The sequence below is a fragment of the Zingiber officinale genome, chromosome 1A (assembly GCF_018446385.1).
Source record: "Zingiber officinale cultivar Zhangliang chromosome 1A, Zo_v1.1, whole genome shotgun sequence".
Taxonomy (NCBI): Eukaryota; Viridiplantae; Streptophyta; class Magnoliopsida; order Zingiberales; family Zingiberaceae; genus Zingiber; species Zingiber officinale.
The window spans coordinates 137,828,960-137,851,577 of record NC_055987.1 but is presented as its reverse complement, the minus strand read 5'-3'; the positions used below and the strand labels follow the sequence as shown (position 1 = coordinate 137,851,577).

The window sequence follows — 22,618 nt, the reverse complement described above, 5'->3', positions numbered from 1 at the left end:
ACCCTTTTGTTCATGTTGTAGTTCAGGTGAAATTGCTCAAAACTTTTAGGCAACGTTTGGAGAATGATATCGACTTGGGTTTCCCCATCGATTTCTGCTCCAAGGATTTCCATCTCATTCAAAAGAGTCATCATTTTGAGGATATGATCCCTTACGGATATCTCCTCAGTCATGGTGGTCGTCATCAAGTTTCTCATAGCCTCTTGCCTAGCAGTCCGATTCTGGTGTCCGAAGAGTTCCTTGAAATTGCGCATCATGTCATAAGCAGTAGGCATGACCTAATGTTGATATTGCAACACATTTGACATAGAAGCCAAAATGTAACACTACGCCTGTTAGAGTGTATACTAAAAACCTAGCTTTTGTAAACATTTATTTTAAATAAAGAATCACATTGGTCAAAAATGTCTAAATTTATATGTTAAGTGTAGTTATTCAATTAATTTATATTGTAGATAACATGGTATATGGTGTCACACACAGAAGATCATGTTATCAGTTCCTTATAAATTATAAACAGTAGCTCACGACTGAGATGGAAAGGAACAAACCATCAGAACAGTCGTAGTGTAATTAGATATTAGTTTATCTTGACTATATAATTACACTAGTATACTTCGAGTGTATTGAGTAGGACCATTGAGGAAGTTTCTTTTTATACTGACTAAATAAAAGAACAAGACCTCTGTTATTATGGAAGTGTGTGCTCTTAATTCTAATATAATGACAAGCACATATATTTAATATTTATTTCTTTGACTTATCAAAGGGTGAGATTTAGTTCGATAAATCAAAAGGCCCGATAAGTTGAGAAATGATATTACTTATAGTGTGTGTTGTTGATTATAGAAGGAAACTGTGTCCTAGTAATCTAGGTTGATAATGTCCCCAAGAGGAGCTCATAAGGATTGTCATGTTAAACCCTGCAGGTGGACTTAGTTCGACATGACGATAAGGTTGAGTGGTACTACTCTTGGATTAAGACATTAATTAAAATGAGTTGTTAGTAACTCAATTAATTAGTGGACATCCGATATCTTAAACATAGGGAGATTAACACACTCATGATAAGAAAAAGCCGATAATGTAATTTGGGATTGGTGCGGTAGTGCAATAATAATTCTCTAGTGGAATGAGTTATTATTGATGAACTTGAGTTGTGTGTTCAGGGAGAACACGGGATACTCAAGCTCGTTGAGAGGCCAAAACCAATTTCTCCTCTAGGTCCATGTCGTAGCCTCATTAATACCTCATATCCACTCATGAGAAGCCCATCTTGGTGTCCAAGAAGGGGTCGACCCATGGCTTGGTGACCAAGCCAAAGGGGCCGACCATATTCTCCTTAAGGTGGCCGACCATATGCTTCATGAAGGGGCCGACCACATAATTCAAATTAATAGGGGTGTTTTGAATTTTTAAAAATCTTCTCTTTGTAGATATCTACAAGTTTTAAAAGAGAGATTTTAAAATTACAAAACTTTCTTTATTTGAATTAGGCCACATGGTTTAAAAGAAAGTTTTAAAATTTTAAAACTTTCCTTTTTTAACCATCCACATAGTTTTTAAAAAGAGAGTTTTAAATTTGAAACTTTCCTTTTTGTAACCATGATATAAAAGGAAATTTTAGAAGAGATGTTTTAAATTTTAAAACTTGATTTTAATTTTTAGAACTTTCCTTTTTTAAACATCACATTAGGAAATTAAAAAAGAGTTTGTAAAATTTTATAAGAGCTTTCCTTCTTTGCTTATAAAATTTTTACAAAATATTTTTCTCCCTCTTTATAGACGCCGGTCACCCTTGCTTGGTGTCCAAGCAAGAGGCCGACCATTAAGAGAATAACAGAGGAGGAAAAGGAAAATAAAAGGAGGAAAGGAAATCAAGGGGAAGATTTTAATTTTTGTAAAAAAAATCTTTCCTTATTTGCCTTGGGCAAGTATTATAAAAGAAGGGAAGGAGAGGCTTCATGATGGATTAATTCTTATTCTCTTGCTTGTGCTCTCTCTTGTGGCCAGCCCTCTCACCTTTCCTTTCCCCTTACTCTCTTTTATTCCTTGGTGGTGGTTGTGGCCGAAACTTAGAGAAGGAGGAGGAGCTTTTGGGTGGTGTTCATCTTGGAGGTTCGTCGCCCACACAACGTCCAAGAGGAGGCGAGGAATACGACAGAAGATCAAGAGGTCGTTGCATACAAAGAAAGGTATAACTAGCAATTATTTTCCGCATCATGCTAGTTTTTCTTTGTATGATTTCAAACACAAGAGGCATATGATTCTAGAGTTTCGAATTTTTGATTCGAGTTTGTGTTTTTTTTTTGTTTTTCAAATTTGTGATTCGATTGTTCCTTTTGGTTAAACCTAGAGTTATATAAGGAAATTAAATATTAGATTTCCTTAAAAGGCTTTGTCTAGGTGGTGGTGGATGATCTCATACCCAAGAAGAACTAGTGCCTCGTCATTAAGTCCTAGAGGCTAATTTTGGAAATTAATATTTAATTGAATTTATAACATAGGTGGATTTGGATCAATAATGTTAAACATCGTTTGCGATCCAAATCTAAACCATTAAGAACAGATAAGTTAAATTTGGAATCAATAATGTTAAGTTCCGTTTGTGATTCCTAATTTAATTTCTAAAGAACACAATAGGTTGTTTAGGAAAGGTTCGACACTTGTACAAAATTTTTGTACAGTGAAACCGGTACGATCTTCCTAGGACCAACCAACAACGCCATCTCATCTGTCCTGACCCATTTCTTATGATACTCAATCTCCTCTTCACTAGAATCGCAATTAGGCAGGCCTGGACAGATCTCAAAAAGTACGAACTTGTAACCTTCAGCAGTTAAGACAATGCCCAAGTTTCGTTTCCAATCAATGTAATTGGGACCAGTATTTTTTTTTCTTTCAATATAACAACAAGAGAATTGAAAGCCATTTGAAATCCTAAGAATCATAAAATATTTGGCCAAAAATTTAGAATTTAAAATAATATTGATTCCTCAAACAATATCATTTAAATTCACCAACACCTCAAAACACTGTGAATTTTATATGCCACGATAGTGTGGGCATATACAAATTCAAACATTTGTAAGAGGGAGTTTTACCCATTAATTTTATTATCTTGTCAACCTAACTTTATTACAAATAAAATTAATGGTTGATTTTTCTTCGGTCGCACAAATAATAACAGTGACTCCGATGGGGAAGATATTATTAAATGCACCTAAGTGTATACCATTACTTGATACTTAGTCCATTAAATAGGATTGTGCCCCTTCATATGGAGAAGATCATACAAACCTAAATAATTTCCTATAATCATCCATAAAGGGAATTTGATCTAGTGATCTGCAAACAAACTTATCCGATGTGGAGGAAGACACTCAAAGCCAACGCGCAAGTTTGAATGAATCACTTACAAACCAGTAATGGAGACCGTGAAATTTAAATAATTCCTCTCCCACTTAGTTATTTAAAACGAGGAATTTTAACATACACACACACACAGCACATATAAACAGCATAAAAGGCAATAAATATGAAAAATAATTTTTCAACTATTATGGTCTCATCCATAGCTGTCCTCCGTGTGCCACCAACCCTAGCAGCTGTCAACGGGTCATGTCATCGCGTCTATCTTGCTTCCTTTTCCGTTGCGCCTCTGGTCCTTAAATAGCACCACACCTCGCAAGGATACGATCCGCGTCAAAAATTAAATTTTACATTTATCGATCTTATATTCCACAAGGGAATGTACATGTAATCTAGATCGAACAGAATGTAAAATCCTAAAACTAATACAGCTCCTGCTATATTCAATAATTACAATCATGCACACACATAAAATGCTCTCAACATGCCCGAGGGTCCAAATCACACACAAACACAATAGGGCTATAATAGTTGGAACTAGGATGCCTGCAACCACAGAGTTAATATATTTGCACATCCTACTATTATCCTGCCTAAATTTATGTATGAAAAGTGCATAATTTAACTGAAAACCAAATACATAGAGGCAGAAAACTAGCTCTGATACCAATTGTTGGCGCTACTTGGAATTCCATTCTGTTTCCCCTGTACAAAAATTTGTACAAGCACAGAACTTTTCCTAGCAACCCATGTGCTTTTCAGAAGTTAAACTTGGATTGCAAATGAAACTTAACATTATTAATCCAAGTTCAACCCATGTGTTCATCAGAAGTTAAACCATATTACAGAAGTTGATTAAATATCTATTTCAAGGATTGGCTTCCAGGTCATTGGCGAGACACTTGACCTTCTTGGGTATGGGATCATCCACCACTTCCTAGTCAAAGCCTTTCAAAGAAATTGAATATTTAAACCCCTTATAGTAAACCTTAGGTTAAACTACAGAGACCTTAATCAAAGTACAAGATCGCTAGCCTCTTGTGTTGGTACTTCAAGATCCATACAAAGGAAAAATAAACTAGTACACAACGGAAACAATTAACTAGTTATACCTTTCTTTGTATCTTAAAGACATCTTAATTTTCTGCTGTATTTCTCTCCTCCGCTTGGACATCGTGTGGGCGACGATCTACCAAGATGCAAAAACCACCCAAGTCCTTCTTTCTTCCAAGACTTTCGGCCACCAAGGGATCAAAGCTAGGAACACTACCTCTTGTTCTTCTTTCTTCTTTGCAACCCGCCAACCACAAGATGGTTGAAGCCTCTTGATGTCGCCGACCTTAGGTGAGAAAGCAAGGGGAGAATAAGAATATGAGGGGGCCGACCATAAGGAGAATAGAAGAGGAATAGAAATTGTGTAGATGATTATTACCTCTAAGGCACCATCTATCCTCTTTTATAATCCTTGGTAATGGCTAAAAAGGAAAGATTTTAACAACAATTAAAATCTCTCTTTTAAATTTTCTATTGTGGATGACTACAAAAGAAAAGTTTTAAAATTAAAAACCCCTCTTTTAAACATTGTAGATGGTTACAAAAAGGAAATATTTTTAAAATTAAAACCTCTCTTTTAAATCATGGTTACAAAAAATGAAAGTTTTAACAAAAATAAAATCTCTCTTTTAAACCATTGTAGATGACTACAAAAGGAAAGATTTTTTAAATTTAAAACTCTCTTTTAAAACCATGTGGATGACTTCAAAAAAGGAAAGTTTTTAAAATTTAAAATCTCTATTTTAAAACATTGTAGATGACTACAGAAAGAAAGATTTACAAAAATTAAAAACTCACTTTTAAACTCATCTTGGCCGACCCATTGCTTGGGCACCAAGCAAGGGGTGGCTGGCCCCTTACTTGGGCACCAAGCAAGAATGTAGCCGGCTATAAGGATGACTTGGGTGGATGCGAGGCTTTATACATAGAGGCTACAACAGGGACCTAGAGGAGGAATTGGTTTTGGTCTTCTGATGAGCTTGAGCTTCCTGTGTTCGACCCGAACACCCAACTCAAGTTCATCAATAATAACTCATACCACTAAAGAGTTATTATTGAACTACCGCACCAATCCCATATTACATTATGAGCTCCTTCTTATCATGAGTGCTTTAATCTCCCTGTGTTTAAGATATCGAATGTCCATTAATTAAATGAGTTACTGACAACTCACTTAATTAACATCTAGCTCTAAGAGTAGTACCACTCAACTTCATTGTCATGTCGAAACTAAGTCTACCTGCAGGGTTTACATGACAATCCTGATGAGCTCCTCAAGGGGGCATCATCATCCTAAATAATAGGGCACAGTTTCCTTCTATAATCAACAATACACCATATAAATAATATTATTTCTCAACTTATCGGGCCTATTGATTTAATGAATAAATCTTACCTTTTGATAAATTAAAGAAATAAATACTAAGTACATGTGCTTGTTATTATATCGGGATTAAGAGTACGCACTGTTGGTTAATCCTAGGAAGATCGTACCGGTTCCACTGTACAAAAATTTTGTACAAGTGTCAAACCTTTCCTAAATAACCTATTGTGTTCTTTAGAAGTTAAATTAGGAATTGCAAACGGAACTTAACATTATTGATTCCAAATTTAACTTATCTGTTCTGAATGGTTTGGACTTAGATCGCAAGCGGAACTTAACACTATTGATCCAAATCCACCTATGTTATAAATTCAATTAAATATTAATTTCTAAAATTGGCTTCCAGGTTAAACATGACGAGGCACTAGACCTTCTTGGATATGGGAGCAACCACCACTTCCTAGACAAAGCCTTTTAAGGAAAGCTAATATTTAATTTCCTTATATAACTCTAGGTTTAACCAAAAGGAACAATCGAATCACAAATTCGAAAAACAAAAAACACAAACTTGAATAACAAATTCGAAAAACTAGAATCTAATACCTCTTGTGTTTGGAATTCATACAAAGAAAAATAACTAGCATGATGCGGAAGAAAATTACTAGTTATACCTTCTCTTTGTATGCTAATGACCTCAAGATCTTCTGCCGTATTCCTCGCCTAGCTTTGGACGTCGTGTGGGCGACGATCCTCCAAGATGAACACCACCCAAAGAACTTCTCCTCCTTCTCTATGTTTCGGCCACCACCACCACCAAGGAAAGAGAGCAAGGGAAAGGGAAGAGGGGAGAGGCCGGCCACAAGAGGAGCACCAACAAGAGAATAAGAATTGTTATCTCATGAGGCCTCCTCTCCCCTTTTTTTTTATTACTTGCCCAAGGCAAATTAGGAAAGATTTTTTACAAAAATTAAAATCTTCCTCTTTTTTTTTCCTTTTCCCCTTTTATTTTTCCTTTTTTTCCTCTTGATTGATTCAATCACCAATCATTGATTGGTTTAATTGATTGAATCTTTTAAAGGATGATTGGCCGGCCCCTTACTTGGCCACCAAGTAAGGGTGGTCGGCCACAATTAAAAGGAAAGAAAAAATCCTTGTAAAAATTTTATAAGCAAAGAAAAAAATTCTTATAAAATTTTACAAGCTTTCTTTTAATTTCCTAAAGTGAATGTTAAAAAAGAAAAGTTTTAAAAATTAAAACCATGTTTTAAAATTTAAAACTTCTCTTCTAAAAATTTCCTTTTTTAACATGGTTATAAAAATAGAAAATTTTCAAATTTAAAACTTCTCTTCCTTTTTCCTTAAAACCATGAGGATGATTAAAAAAAGGAAAGTTTTAAAATTTTTAAACTTTCTTTTAAATTATGCAGCCTAATTCAAATAAGGAAAGTTTTTAAATTTAAAATCTCTCTTTTAAAACTTGTAGATATTTACAAAGAAAAGATTTTAAAAATTTAAAACACCCTCTCATCTTTGAATTATTGTGGCCGACCCCTTTACAAAGTTTGTGGCCGACCCCCTTAAGAGAAGATGGTGGCCGACCCTTGGCTTGGTCACCAAGCCTTGGGCCGACCCTCTCTTGGACACCAAGAAGGGCTTTTATTTGGATGGACTTGAGGCTTTAATGAGGCTATGACAGGGACCTAGAGGAGAAATTAGTTTTGGCCTTCCGATGAGATTGAGTATCCCGTGTTCGCCCCGAACACCCAACTCAAGTTCATCAATAATAACTCATTCCACTAGAGAGTTATTATTGCACTACCGCACCAATCCCAAATTACATTATGGGCTCCTTCTTATCATGAGTGTGTTAGTCTTCCTGTGTTTAAGATAACGAATGCCTACTATTTAAGTAAGTTACTGACAACTCACTTAATTAATATCTAAGTCCAAGAGTAGTACCACTCAACCTCATCGTCATGTCGGACTAAGCCCACCTGCAGGGTTTAACATGACAATCCTTATGAGCTCCTCTTGAGGACATTCTCAACCTAGATTACTAGGACACAGTTTCCTTCTATAATCAACAACACACACTATAAGTAATATCATTTCCCAACTTATCGGGCATATTGATTTATCAAGCTAAATCTCACCATTTGATAAGTTAAAGAAATAAATACTAAATATATACGTTTGTTATTATATTAGGATTAAGAGCACACACTTCCATAATAACTAAGGTCTAGTTCTTTTATTAAGTCAGTATAAAAAGAACTTACCTAAAATGATCCTACTCAATACACTCAGAGTACACTAGTGTAATTCATTAGTCAAGATAGACTAATACCTAATTACACTACGACTATTCCAATGATTTGTTCCTTTCCATCTTAGTCGTGAGCAACTGTTTATAATTTATAAAGAACTGATAACATGATCTTCTGTATGTGACACCACACACCATGTTATCTACAATATAAATTAATTGAACAACTATACTTAACAAATAAAATGTAGATATTTGACCAATGTGATTCTTTTATTTCAAAAATAAATGTTTACAAAAGCTAGGCTTTTAGTATACATTCTAACACACACATCCATAATAACAGATGTTCTATTTTTGTATGCAGTCAGTATAAAAGGAACAACCTCAAATGGTCATGCTCTATACACACATAGTGTACTAGTGTAATTTTATAGTCAAGATAAATTAGTACCAAACTACACTACAACCATTCCAATGGTTTGTCCCAATCCATCTTGGTTGTGAGCTTCTATTTATAATATATAAGGAACTGATAACATGATCTTCTGTGTGACACCACACACTATGTGATCTACAATATAAATTAAATGGACAACTGCATTTAACTAAATGCAGATATTTGACCAATGTGATTCTCATTTTAAAATAAATGTTTATACAAAAAGCTAGACTTTTAGTATATATACATTCTAACAAATATAACTTGCAAAATAGAGTTATCATAATATTAAATGAAATTATTCATTAGATCCTATTTTATCAAGACCAGGATCTAGTCATGGTTTCAACTTAGACTTCCAAAATGACTCTAAGTTGGATCAGCGCCTATAGCCCCACTAGAACCGTCTTTACTGGTTCACTCTTCTTTAGTGACTTACCTTCACTTATCATTTACAGTCACTTAACTTTTCTCTTGACCCGCCAGATCTTCCTATCAATTGTCAGGACTGTAGACCCAACTGGATTTCAGCCAGTTGTTACGTCCTACAGATCTAATTGGACTTTCTGTTAGCTGTTAGGTCCTGCAAGCCCATCTAGATATCATGTCATACTTCGACCTATCTGGACTTCGTGTTAGTTATTAGATCCTCAGACCTAACTACACTTCAGCCTAGTGTCAGATCCTTTAGACCCGTCAATTCCTGCACACTTGATAAAAGTATCAGATAATACAGAATCTAACTTTAACCATTTGTCGTTTATTAAAACCAAAGTTCAATTATTAGTGTCAACTGCACTAATAATATGGACATCCAGTAGGATTCCATGCACTGAAGAACTGATGATATTAGATGGGCTTTCCGAGCATAAGTGAGCGTGTTCTTCGGCCATGAATTGACTCTCCTGGTGAGAGCGTCCAACAATGTACTATAATATAAGATCTTAACCTTTGAGAGGCTAAGGAGATCCCTATAAAAATTTCTACTGGTCATCAGGATAATTTAGGAAATGCTTATGATTTATCTATCTAGACGGTTCACTTTTTAAAATCTCATTGAAGGAAAAATCCTCTATAATTTACCTAGCTTGATCTCAACATTAAGATTCTTTGAATCCGCCCTTAAACGTGTAAGTATTGTACCGTAGCATCTAACTATTGTACCTTGGCCTGGGATCAGAGCATGAGTAGAGGAACAAAAGGTGGAACTGAGGAGTTTTCAGGCTTCTTCCAAGAGAAAAAAGAAGATCCAAGTCTCAGCCAGCGATATTAGTACAGTTTGGCAAACTCTGCATGTGAATCATAATTTTTGAGACTGAGAGGAAAAGGAAAATGCAAGTAAACTCGAGCAAAATGAATTCACAAAAACACGTTATATGTAATCATATCATATAACATGTGCATGGTACATACAAACCAGGGCTGATTACACATAATTCACGAGTTCCTTTTAGAAAATCGACTTCTGTGCTGCCAAAGGAAACTTCAGTTTTCAATAATCTTCTTTTTGAATCACAAAAATCCTACTGCCCCACTCTGGTCTGCGGAGGAACGAAGCCTAAAATCGATACCTCGAATATATTACCTTCGCCGGCAAATCGAAAAACTTCTAGCAGACCTCAAGGAAGCCACGCATTACTTCGGGGATGCACCGAGCAGGTAAAAAAATTTCTCTTTTTTTTTTTTTCAAAAAAAAAGAAAAAGAAGTGGTCGAAGATGATAATGCGCTGTTACCGACAAATAAGACTTTACATATCGTCTGATAACAATCAACACAGAATAGGTCCAGTTTATTTTTCATAATAATACCGGCATACGAGGAGAGCAGCATTTTAGTGATAACCCAGCGGCGCAGGTGTACTTTTAAGTTCCAATCCCTGGTAATGAATGTCCTACAATCACCAACAATTGGCGAAGTGTCATATTCTCATTGATCATGCGAAAGATCAAGAAATCCTCTTAACAGAGTAATGCAATATTTAGCATACCGAAGCGAAGTGATTGACATCGCGGTGGTGAGCCTCGTCGGCCCGGACGACGATGACGACGTCCTTGAGCGTGGCGTCTGGCGGGAGGCACCAGTAGTCGATGGCAATGGCAGGGGCCGGGCCGTTTTGGATCTTGCCGTCCTCCAGATCCTTGAGGAACTCGGTGTAGGAGTGGATGGCCTCCTCCTCCAAATAGCCGACCACGCGGTGGGCGAATTTGGGCGATATCAGGTAGCCGAGGAAGTAGGCGTTGAAGAAGATGCCCTGCACAGCCAGCACCAGCGCTCGCTCGTACCACCGCGGCTGCGCCACCTCCATGAAGGTCATCAGGTGCATCCGCTCGTTCTCCGCCTCCTCCATCAGCGCGCGGATCCACCCGCCGCTGTGCTCGAAGCGGCGGAGCGATCGCAAGTGGAGAAGCATGCCGCCGACCATCCCAGGCACCGCCGCCACCGTCTCCAACATCATCGCGCGGCAACCGTACCTCCTCTATTTCCGATGGAGCAACTCAAGCGTTTAGCAAGCAGCTATCTTTAAAAGTATAAAGCAACAAATACAAAATTAACTGCTACAGTCCTCCATTCCTCAACGGGTCTCGTTTGTGTTCTTGGGCAGGAAGAAAAATTAAGCCGGAGTCCAGAGGAAAAGTCAATTGACTGCTCGATTACGCACCTGGAAGAAGATATCGGTGGGAAATCGTAGGGTTTTGACAAGCCAGTAGGCGATCTTGTCGAGGATGGTGGTGGGGACGTGGTGTTTCTTCAGATCAATCGAGGTATCCGACTTGTACGCCTCCCATGGCTGAGAAATTCGCCATGCCCAATTAGAACATGAGATTTAGCAGAAACGACCGATTACTAGGAGTAGCTTACCATGAAGCAAGTCCACCTCCAAGGAGTGCCGTCCTCCTTGGCGATCTTGTAACGATCGATGCCCCAGTATCTGGAAACAAGCTTGTTCTCGGGAGGAGGGACAGCTGCAACCTCCTTCTCCACGTCGGCCGCAGACTTCGCCTCATCCTCCTTCTTCGGATCTCCGCCGAGCACCGGAGACGCCGAGGTGCTGCCCATCCGGACGGCTAAGAGGCGCAAAAGCAGCGGGGCAGGCGGACGCGAAGGGGATAGGAGCAACGTGTACGACGGTTCCACAGAGGCGGCGGAGAAGAGGCGAGGGCCGAGGTGGCGGAACAGCGCCGATCCGGTTATCCGAGAGCTCGTCATCGGCAAGCAAAACGAAAAGAGGGAGAAAAAACGTGTGTTTTTTTTTTACGCCGTTTGATCCGAAACGGAGAAGTGAAGGCGACGGTGATATTATTTATAGGGAGGCTTATATCAGCGGCGAGTGGTGGAGTTTTGGTTTTTTTTTTGATCGAGTTGGTTCTTCGGCCCCACCCATCCATGATCCAGCCGTTGCATCCACAAAACATTCGTGAAGAGCGAGGCAGGAGAGAGTGTGCGAAGCGACGTGGCAGTTTCCTTTCTTATTGGAACGCATCGCTGTCGGCGAGTAACGAAGTGATATATAGGACTCTTGTTGTGCCGCGGCTAAGGGCCGAGAAGGTCCGTCTTGTTTTGAACTAATGAACTTAATTATTGGAAAAAAAAAGACGATAACGTTAGCCCCCAGCGCCCCCGTGGATTTTGTCCAAGACTATCATGAGGAGGGTTAATCATGATAGTCGAAGGGGTTAAGGGCGTAGTGGGCTGAGGGACACGGGGATAAGAGATTTATGCCCTTGCTGCCGCCGCGATTCGAACTCACGTTCTCATTGGACAAACTTCTACGCCCCAACCACTTCGGATAACAGGTGATGTTATAGGTAAAAGGTGGAACCGTCACCCTAGTGATCTCCTGGCCCCGGCCCCACAAGATTTCAGAGGGAGTAAATCACGGTTAATGCTGGACAGGATAGATGATTGGAGGTCGAAGAAATTTTTGACGCAGCAGACCAGAATTTTATCCCTGAGTGCAACTGGCGACCTTCGACCCCACGACTTCATTGACAAGCTGTAGGCACCTAACTAGCTGATCCAGCCCGTGGGGACAACATGGTGATGTTATAGGCTTATAGCAACGGTCATGGCCAGCTTTAGGCATAGGCCATTAAGGCCTATGCCTAGGGCCCCAAGTTTTTATTAGGCCCATTATTTTTAATGTATTAAATATTTTTTTTTAAAGAGAATGAAAAAATATGGTCCACATAATAAAAAATTGTGCAACCACATTCTCTAAAAATTGGAATCATTATTTTAATATATTAAATATATTTTTATGTATATTTTTTAAGAGAATGGAAAATAATAATATCCACATGATTAAATATTTACATAATCTCAATATCATAGCTTCAGATGTCACAAAAATCTCATTATGATTCTAATAAATAGAGTAAGGAACTCTTTTTTTAACAAATTAAATTTATTTTTAATTATGAATGTTATTTTATAAAACTTAATCTATTCCTCTTTAATATCTCTCAATTATAGCATACTCTCATTACATTTCTCATTTGGTGGTGATGCTTTCTCTTTAATCAATAAGAACATGAATTAAAATTTTTTTTATCTTATCCATACAATGCAAAATAAAAATGCTAGTTTTTTTAAAGTTCCCCTCTCTTCTCCTTTTCCAACTCCCCCTCTCTGTGCTTCTCTTGCTCATTGAGATTCAAGAAGAGAAACTCCATGTCTCCACCTAATATTAACATGCTAATTCGGTTGGTACTATGATGCTCCTTGCTTGATTAAATTCAAAGCTTCATGCATTCATCCATATTTTGTCGGATCAAAATGGAAGATTTTATTATTTTTTAGCAATAACGAGTTAGATACTTTTGGCATTTCACTTTCTTGATAGACATTAAGTTTAACTTTTATTTAGATATATTTATAGTCATAAATTATTCGATTTTCCTTTTGTCTCTCCATTCTATCATTTATAATTATTCTGGTTTAGATAATAAAAAATATAGTTTATATTTTCTTTTGCTCTGTGCTTAAAAATGTTTCTATTTAGTTCTTGATAAATGACAATGACCAGTTTAGTCTCATTGTGATCTTTATTTTCTAAAAATTATATTCAGTTTTATCATTTTATACATTATTTTTATTTATTTATTTTTTGTGCATTGCTGATAATGATGAGTTAAGCATAGGAGCATGTTTTTTTTTTTATATTATTATCCAATTTTATTGTTCTTATTTTCTCAATTTTGTTCTTTTTAAGGGTTTTGTCTCCGTCTTATATTTAAATAATTAAACATACTTCTATCCTTCATTTTTAAACAATTTTGAATGTACTTATTTTTAGTTAAGTGAATTGTAAATTTATTATTTACTTTTTATTTAATACTGTAAAATTTATATTTCTCTGGATTAGGTTATCTTGAATATGAAAATTTAATTAATAATTTTATATCTAAAAAGTGAGAAAATTAAATTGTATAAAAAAATATTTTTAAAAATTAATATTTAATTTGTTAAAAAAAATTTAAACCATGATTTTCGATCCAGTCTAAATGAAAAAAGGCGAGGATTTTTTTTTAAACAATGTCAAATACCTAAAAAAAATTTTGCCTAGGGCCTCAAATAGGCTTGAGCCGCCCCTGGCAACGGTTGTTGTCCCCAGTGACGGATCCAGGAATTCAAATATGGAGGGATGATTTTTATGTGGAACAAGGGACGGTATTTTCTATCTCCACCGGTAGAATCTCATACTACTAGAGGTTTCATTATCGATAAAAGGGGTCGATCGTGGATGCCGCCCCTCCTCTTGATCTGCTCCTGGTTGTCCCTATGAACAGGAGCGGAATAAAAAAAATGGGACAGGAGATCGAATTACACATATATTTTTTTTTATACGGCTAAATAGATATATGAGATTAAATTAATCATCAGATTTCTTATTTGCTTATTATCACATTAGGATCTAGCAAAAACACGAGAGTTGCCATTCTGTTGTGTATTGAGCTAATGAGCTACATAGCTCTAAGTTCGTCTGCTTCACACACTTTCCTTCCTCAGACAATTGTCTTCACTCGACTAGACTGTAAGAATTTAATAACCTATAGGAAAGTTTCACATTATGTCATTTTTATTAGGACAGTTTTATTATTTTGGTATAATATAACTATACAAAACAATGTAATAGCTAGTAAGAACAGACTCCACAAGTACTTGTATAATATAACTATACAAGGTGAATTGAGAAGTCGAGGAGGAGGAGCTAATGTCAACTCTATCATATGATAAATCAATGAGAAAAATCAAATATTTTTCAATTTCATCTAATTTCTAAGTAAGAATTTCTAAATCGTCAATTGAAGAAAATTGAGGATCATCCAACAAATTATAAAATTAACTCATAAGTTGTTATTCCAAAAATAAATAATCAATATCAAAGAAGTCATTGAGATAAAAATCAGTAAGATGGATGACTTTGGAAACATCAAATTGAGAGAAAAAAATTTTTGGATGAAGACATACTATGCAACCAAGTAATTCTGTACTAACTTCTTAAAACGATTATTCATCTCTTATACAATGAAATCAACAACCAAACATTCAAATTTGCAACCATGATAATATTAATAATCAATGAAATCTCTTTAATAATTTTTTTTTAGCAATAATACCTGACAAAAAATCTACACACGAGAATAATAAAAATTAGTGATGAGTTGCCTTCTACGTTTTCCATGACCATGAGTTAGCATATTGCCCTCCATATCAAGTATTGGGATCATATTCAATTCACAAAATGTGTTAACTTGTTCCAAAATTATCTACGATTCATCTTCTTTGAAGTCTTGTAGTCAACATTTCACACTTATAATCAAGCACATGGCTTGAACAATATTTTGATCCCTTATTGTAGAGAAAGTGATAACTCATTTGTAATTCCCAATATATACTTCATCAAATGCAACACAAAAACAAATTGTTAACTCTCTTCTTCTCAATTAAACTTGTGACGACACCTTTATTTGTAGAATAAGAGGGTCATCATGTACATTTCCCAACACTTCTAGCACTGAAGACTACATATAGTATAAACAAAGTAATGTTAAGTAATGTAATCCCCAATGAGTATCCCCAGATCTTACTAAACTAGTTTCTTGATTTTTTTTTCCTTTTCCACAAGTGATTTCTCTACTTTTTCAATTCATCAATTATCATATCATGTTAAATCTTTCTAAGTTAATCTCTCCTTTTATAAGATGCCTAGATATATTCACAATCATGGTGACATACCCAAAAAATTCACTCACAGTAAAGTCTTCATGGGCAACAACAACAAGAGCTAATTAGAGCTAGTGAGAAAAATTGTTAACATATATTGCAAATGGACTTTCTTATAGTATCAAAGATTTCAGCCCATTAAGCTCACCATGCATATTTGAAGCCCCATTATATCCTTGGCCTCTCAATCTAGATAATGATAAACCATGTTGCACAAATAAAGCATCAATAGTCCTTTTCAAAGAATGAGAACTAGTGTTAGACACATGCACAACTACAAGAAATCATTCAATCACACATCCTTCTTTATTCATATACCTCAAAACAACTCACATATGCTCCTTCACTGAACTGTCGTGAGCCTCATTAACTATCAAAGAAAAGAATTTATCTCCAATATCATTGATTATAACAATTATGATCTCTGAGGCACAAGCACGTGTTTGTTGGTGCGGGAAGCATCTGACAATCGAACCTGGGTTTTGATTATGTCAAAGGATCCAAAGTTAAGTTGTGATCTAACAAGGTTGATTGAGCTTGCAGGAAAGTCCTAAGTTGTCTTAGGCAAATTCCTAGTGGATTCTAGGCAGGTGGAAAATCGTAAGGGGTGATAACCCTAGGTCCTAGGGGCGGTAACCCTAGGTGATGAAAAGTCCTAACTGCGGTTAGGCAGGTGGAAAATCCTAAAGGGTGGTAACCCTAGGTCTTAGGGGGTGGTAATCCTAGGCAGAAAGTCCAGTCAGTTTGGAGGACCGATCTGGCGACAGGTAATCTCTCTTGAGAGGAGTAGGTGAGGACGCGCTCCCCAGTGAGGGAACAGTAGACATCGATTCGACCTAAGGTTTCCAAAAAAAATCCGAAGTCAGAACCGGACAGTCTGAAGGCTGTCAGAGTTATTCATTTACATATTATCTGATATGTGCTAACTCTGTTTTGCAGGAGACTAACATTTTGTGCAGGGTTAGATTCGACCTTGATCGATCGATCGAACCTTTGAATTGGTCGACCGAACCCCAGTACAACAGACTGAGTTTAATGGAGGGATTGATCGACCAAACCTGGGGATTGGTCGACCGAACTGAGGATAAGCCATGACCTAGTCGAGCCGGGTGGATTGAATTAGATAGATCAGTGAGGTCAGAGGGATCGATCGACCGGTAGGATCGGTCGATCGAACGAAGACTTATCCAGGTGGCAGAAGCATGTGGATGAGAAGCTGGGTAGGTTCAAAGGGTTGGTCAACCGAACACTTGGATCGCTCGACTGATCATAGTCGGGTCAAAGACTGATCCCAAGATCATTGGATCTGGATCAAGTCTACCTCGGCTATAAAAGGAGGGTCGACCAGCAGCTTCGAGACAATACTCTCTGAGATCAAGAACAAACAACTGCGCGCACTCCGGCTAAAGGCACTGAAATTCCGTTCTATTTACATTTCCCTATATAAAAATTGTACAAGTACAGAACTATTCCTAGCAACCCGCGTGTTCGATCAGACATGTGTTTGATCAATCAAGCAAGTTCTTGACGGATCAAAGAACACCTTGATCGAAATACAAGATCGCTGGTCTCTTGTGTTGGTATTCAAAATCGATACAAAGAAAACCAAACTAATTACGCAGCGGAATTAAAGAGCTAGTTGTACCTTTCCTTTGTAGCTAAAGACCTCTTGATTTTCTGTTGTATTCCTCTCATCTTCTTGGACGTTATGTGGGTGACGATCTACTAAGACAACAAACACCCTTCCTTCGTTTCTCCAAACCACCGAGCACCAAGTGAAGCTTTAGGATGGGGTGCCTTCTCCTCTTCTTCCTTCTTGTCTTCTTCCTCTTCTCCAAGCCGCCACCCACCAAGGAGGAGGGGCGCCGACCCTTAGTAAGGAGGAAGGGGGCGCCGACCCTTAGCAAGGAGGAGGGGAGCACCAGCCCTAGCCAAAGAGGAGGGGGGCGCCGACCCTAGACAAAGAGGAGGGGGGTGCCGGCCCTAGCCAAGGAGGAGGGGCGCTGACCACAAGGAGGAGAAAAGAGTTGTGGAAAAATTAGGTTTTTGAGGCTACCATCTGTTGGTTGCTACTCGGAAAACCTATAGGTTCCACTGTACAAAAATTTTGTACAAAGGTCTGAACCTTTTCCTAGCTACCATGTGTTCTTTTAAATTAAATTTTGGATCATCTGCGGAACTTAACACGTTTGATCCAAAACTTAATCTATTTGTTCTTTTAGGTTTTGACTTGGATCTCCTGCGGAACTTTACACGTTCGACCCAAGTCTCCTTAAGTTATTAATTCCATTAAATATTAATTTCCATAATTGGTTCCCAGTACTGACGTGGCGAGGCACATGGCCTTCTTGGATATGGGAGCAACCACCACCGACTAGACAAAACCTTTTATAGAAAGCTAATATTTAATTTCCTAAAATAACTTTAGGTTAACCAAAGAGAACAATCAAATCACAAGGAAAAGAAAAACCAAAAAAACACAGCATCGAAAAAAAACATATTCGAAATTCTAGAACGTAAGCCTCTTGTATTTGGTATTATTCCATAAATAACTAGTATGATGCGGAAATAAAAATTACTAGTTATACCTTGTAGAAAAACCTCTTGATCTTCTATCGTATTCCTCTTCTAACCTCGGACGTTGTGTGGGCAACGATCTACCGAGATGAGAAACCACCAACCACCTTCTTCTCCTCCAAGCAAGGTTCGGCCACAAAGGAAGAACTTTACCAAAGAAGAAAATCAAAATACTAACCAAGCTCCAAGAGATGCTAGCTTTCTCTCCTTCTTCTTCTTCTTCTTCTCCAAGTAGTATCCGGCCACCACAAGAACTCCAAGAGAGATGAAGTATTCGGCCACCACAATAGGAAGAGAGGGAGAGGATGATGGCCGGCCACAACACCAAGGAAAAGAGGGAGAGAAAACAATAGAGGTTGTCTCTCATGAAGGCACCCCTACCCCTTCTTTTATATTCCTTGGCCTAGGCAAATTAGGAAATTTATTTACAATAAAATTTCCTTAATTTCCTTGATATGATTTATTTGAGAAAAATAAAATAAAATTTCCCAAATAAACTCTAATGGCCGGCCACATCAACAGGAATCAAATTGGACAAGTTTCAATCAACAATTAAAACTTTCCTTATTTGTTTCCGAAAATTTTAAAAATAAAATTTCTCTCTAAAAATCTCTTCATGGTTAATAAAAGGAAATTTCTATAATTTTAATTTTATTAACATGTGAATAATTTTAAAGAGAAAAATAAAACATCTCTCCAATCTACAAATAAGGAAAGAGATCTAATCTCTTTCTTTAATCTTTTATAGATCTTTTACAAGAGAGATATTTTAATTTTAATTCTCTTTAAATTATATCTTCCACATAATAATAAAAAGTAAAATTAAATTTCTTTTTAATTTAATTTTGGCCCCTACTAGCTTGGGTTCAAGCTAGGGCCGGCCACCCAATTTTATACCTAGGCCGGCCCTAGCTTGTTCCCAAGCTAGCTTGGCCGACCCCTATTGGGTGGGTATAGAAGGTGGGTATAGGTGGGTATAGAACTCTATAAATAAGAGGCTACGATAGGGACCGAGAGGAGGAATTGGTTTTGGTCTCCCGATAAAATTAAGCATCCGTGTTCGCCTTGAACACACAACTTAATTTTATCAATGATAATTCATTCCACTAGAGAACTATCATTGAACTACCGCACCAATCCCAAATTACATTTTTGGGCTCCTTCTTATTATGAGTGTGTTAGTCTCCCTGTGTTTAAGATATCGAATGTCCACTAATTAAGTGAGTTACTGACAACTCATTTAATTAATATCTAAGTCCAAGAGTAGTACCACTCAACCTTATCGTCATGTCGGACTAAGTCCACCTGCAGGGTTTAACATGACAATCCTTATGAGCTCCTCTTGGGGACATTATCAACCTAGTATCTCTAGGACACAGTTTCCTTCTATAATCAACAACACACACTATAAGTGATACCATTTCCTAACTTATCGGGCTTATTGATTCATCGAACTAAATCTCACCCATTGATAAATTAAAGAAATAAATATCAAATATATGTGCTTGTTATTATATCAGGATTAAGAGCACACACTTCCATAATAACCGAGGTCTTTGTTTCTTTATAAAGTCAGTATAAAAGAAACGACCTCAAATGGTCCTACTCAATACACTCTAAGTGTACTAGTGTAATTATACAGTCAAGATAAACTGATACCTAATTACACTACGACCTTTTAATGGTTTGTTCCTTTCCATCTTGGTTGTGAGCTCTTGTTTATAATTTATAAGGTACTGATAATATCATCTTCTGTATGTGACACCACATACTATATTATCTACAATATAAATTAATTGAACAACTACAACTAAATGTAGACAATTTGACCAAATGTGATTCTTTATTCATAATGAATGTTTACAAAGCTTAGGCTTTCAGTATACACTCCAACAATCTCCCACTTATACTAATGACTAAGCTGTCATATCTTCTACCATACATCTGATTCCCATTCCCTCCACATGCCGATCAAAAGCATTTGTCGGAAGAGCCTTAGTGAAAGGATCTGCCAGGTTATCTGCTGATGCAATCTTGGCGATGACAACTTCTCCTCGCTTCACGATATCTCGTATCAGGTGGTACTTGCGCTCTATATGTTTACTTGCCTTATGAGCTCGTGGTTCCTTCGAGTTTGCAACTGCACCGCTATTATCACAATAAATTGTGATGATTTTGGGCAAACAAAGAATCACATCTAAGTCCATTAGAAAGTTCCTAAGCCATACTGCTTCTTTAGCCTCGGAGGCTGCCACATACTCGCCTTCCATGGTTGAGTCCGAAACGCATTTGCTTAACACCCCTCCATGAAATGGCTCCACCTCCTAAAGTAAACACATAGCCCGATGTAGACTTATTATCCCTATCCGATTGAAATCGAATCCGTGTAACCCACAGGGAGCGAATCGTCCGCTTGGTAAACTAGCATATAATCTCTAGTCCTTCTCGGTACTTTAATATATGCTTTACATCCAATGTCCTTGTCCAGAGTTACTCGATATCTGCGACCATGCCAAAGCAGATATCGGTCTCGTCATAACATTGCATACATTAGGCTTCCCTCACCGAAGCATAAGGAATTGCTTTCATGTCTTCTATCTCTTTCGACGTCTTTGGAGACATCTCTTTAGATAGAGCTACTCCATGTCTAAAAGGTAAGAAACCTTTCTTGGAATCCTGCATGCTAAAACGAGCAAGGATTGTATCTATATATGAAGCTTGGGACAGACACAACATTCTTTTCTTGCGATCCCTTATCACTTTGATCCCAAGAATGTGTGCACACTCTCCTAAGTCCTTCATATCAAATTGTTTGGACAACCATACCCTTACGTCTGATAATACCTTGACATTGTTGCCAATTAACAAAATATCATCTACGTATAGTACAAGAAATACCACCACGTTTCCGTTACACTTTTTGTATACACAAGACTCATCCGGACACTGAATAAATCCATATGACTGGATTACTTCATTAAACCGGATGTTCCAAGACCTTGAAGCTTGCTTCAGTCCATAAATGGACCGATTGAGCTTGCACACTAGATGCTCTTTGCCTTTTTCAATGAACCCTTCTGGTTGCTTCATATGAATGTTCTCTTCAAGACTTCCATTAAGGAATGTCGTCTTGACATCCATTTGCCAAATCTCATAATCCATATGAGCAGCAATGGATAGGAGTATCCGGATAGACTTAAGCATGGCTACCGGTGAAAAGGTTTCCTCATAATCGATTCCCTCTTTCTGAGTGTACCCTTTCGCAACAAGCCTAGCTTTGAAGGTTTCTACCTTCCCGTCTGTCCCTCTTTTCCTTTTGTAGATCCACTTGCATCCAACGGCTTTTACACCATCAGGTGGTTCTACAAGCTCCCAGACTTTATTAGAGTACATAGACTCTATTTCAGAATTCATTGCCTTTTGCCAAGATGCTACATCTATATCTTGGAGTGCTTCGTCGTATGTTCGTGGATCAGGTTCATGTTTACCCGGGATCAAGTCCGAAGACTCTCCCAAAAACATGAATCTTTCAGTCGCTTAACAACCCTCCCTACGACGAGGCACTGTCTGTGATTGTGTATCATGTGTGACACGTGTTGCGGTCTCTTGTGGTACTTCATCTTGTCCTGTTGCTGAAGTAGACATGTCCTCTCTAAGTTCTTCTAAAACAACTTTGCTCGGGCTTGTGATCCATTATATAGTCTTCTTCTAAAAGCGGGCATTGGTGCTAACAATGACCTTGGTCTTTAGGACTATAAAATAAACCACCTTTCGTTCCTTTGGGATATCCTACAAACACGCGAACTTCATGCGGATTCTAACTTATCAAGATCTGGTTTCAGACATGTCTTGGACTACCAAATCCGAATATGTCTCGATGGGCTTTCGCCCATTCCACAATTCTATGGGAGTAGAAGAAACGATTTAGAAGGTACTAAGTTTAGAACGTATACTGTTTCCAGAGCATATCCCAAAACGAATTTGGTAATTGAATAACTCATCATTGATCTAACCATCTCCATAAGAGTCCTATTCCTTCGTCTGCCACACCATTTGGGGTGTTCCGGTGCAGACAATTGGGATTGAATCCGGCCTCGATAAGTAATTCCTAAACTCTCTAAGAGGTATTCGCCACCACGATCTGATCGTAGTGTCTTGATACTTTACCTAGTCGTTTTCCACATCAGCCTTGTATTCTTTGAACTTATCAAAGCACTCGGACTTGCGGCGCATTAGGTAAATGTATCCATATCTTGAATAATCGTCTATGAAAGAGACAAAATATTCAAAACCTCCTCTTGCCTGGACAGACATAGGACCACACAAATCAGAGTGAACCAACTCTAACACTTCTTT

At 37.6% G+C, this 22,618-nt stretch overlaps 1 protein-coding gene across 1 annotated transcript; it reads right to left on the bottom strand.

Moving 5' to 3' along the window:
* Nucleotides 1-10,164: 10,164 nt before the first annotated feature.
* On the bottom strand, nucleotides 10,165-11,752 carry LOC122034841 (ubiquinol oxidase 1a, mitochondrial-like). Its single transcript, XM_042594202.1, has 4 exons — nucleotides 11,318-11,752; nucleotides 11,118-11,246; nucleotides 10,446-10,934; nucleotides 10,165-10,349 (listed from the first exon to the last, which is right to left on the bottom strand). The coding sequence occupies exons 1-4, from the start codon at nucleotides 11,663-11,665 to the stop codon at nucleotides 10,290-10,292; spliced, it is 1,026 nt and encodes a 341-aa protein (XP_042450136.1). The 5' UTR covers nucleotides 11,666-11,752; the 3' UTR covers nucleotides 10,165-10,289.
* Nucleotides 11,753-22,618: the final 10,866 nt, after the last annotated feature.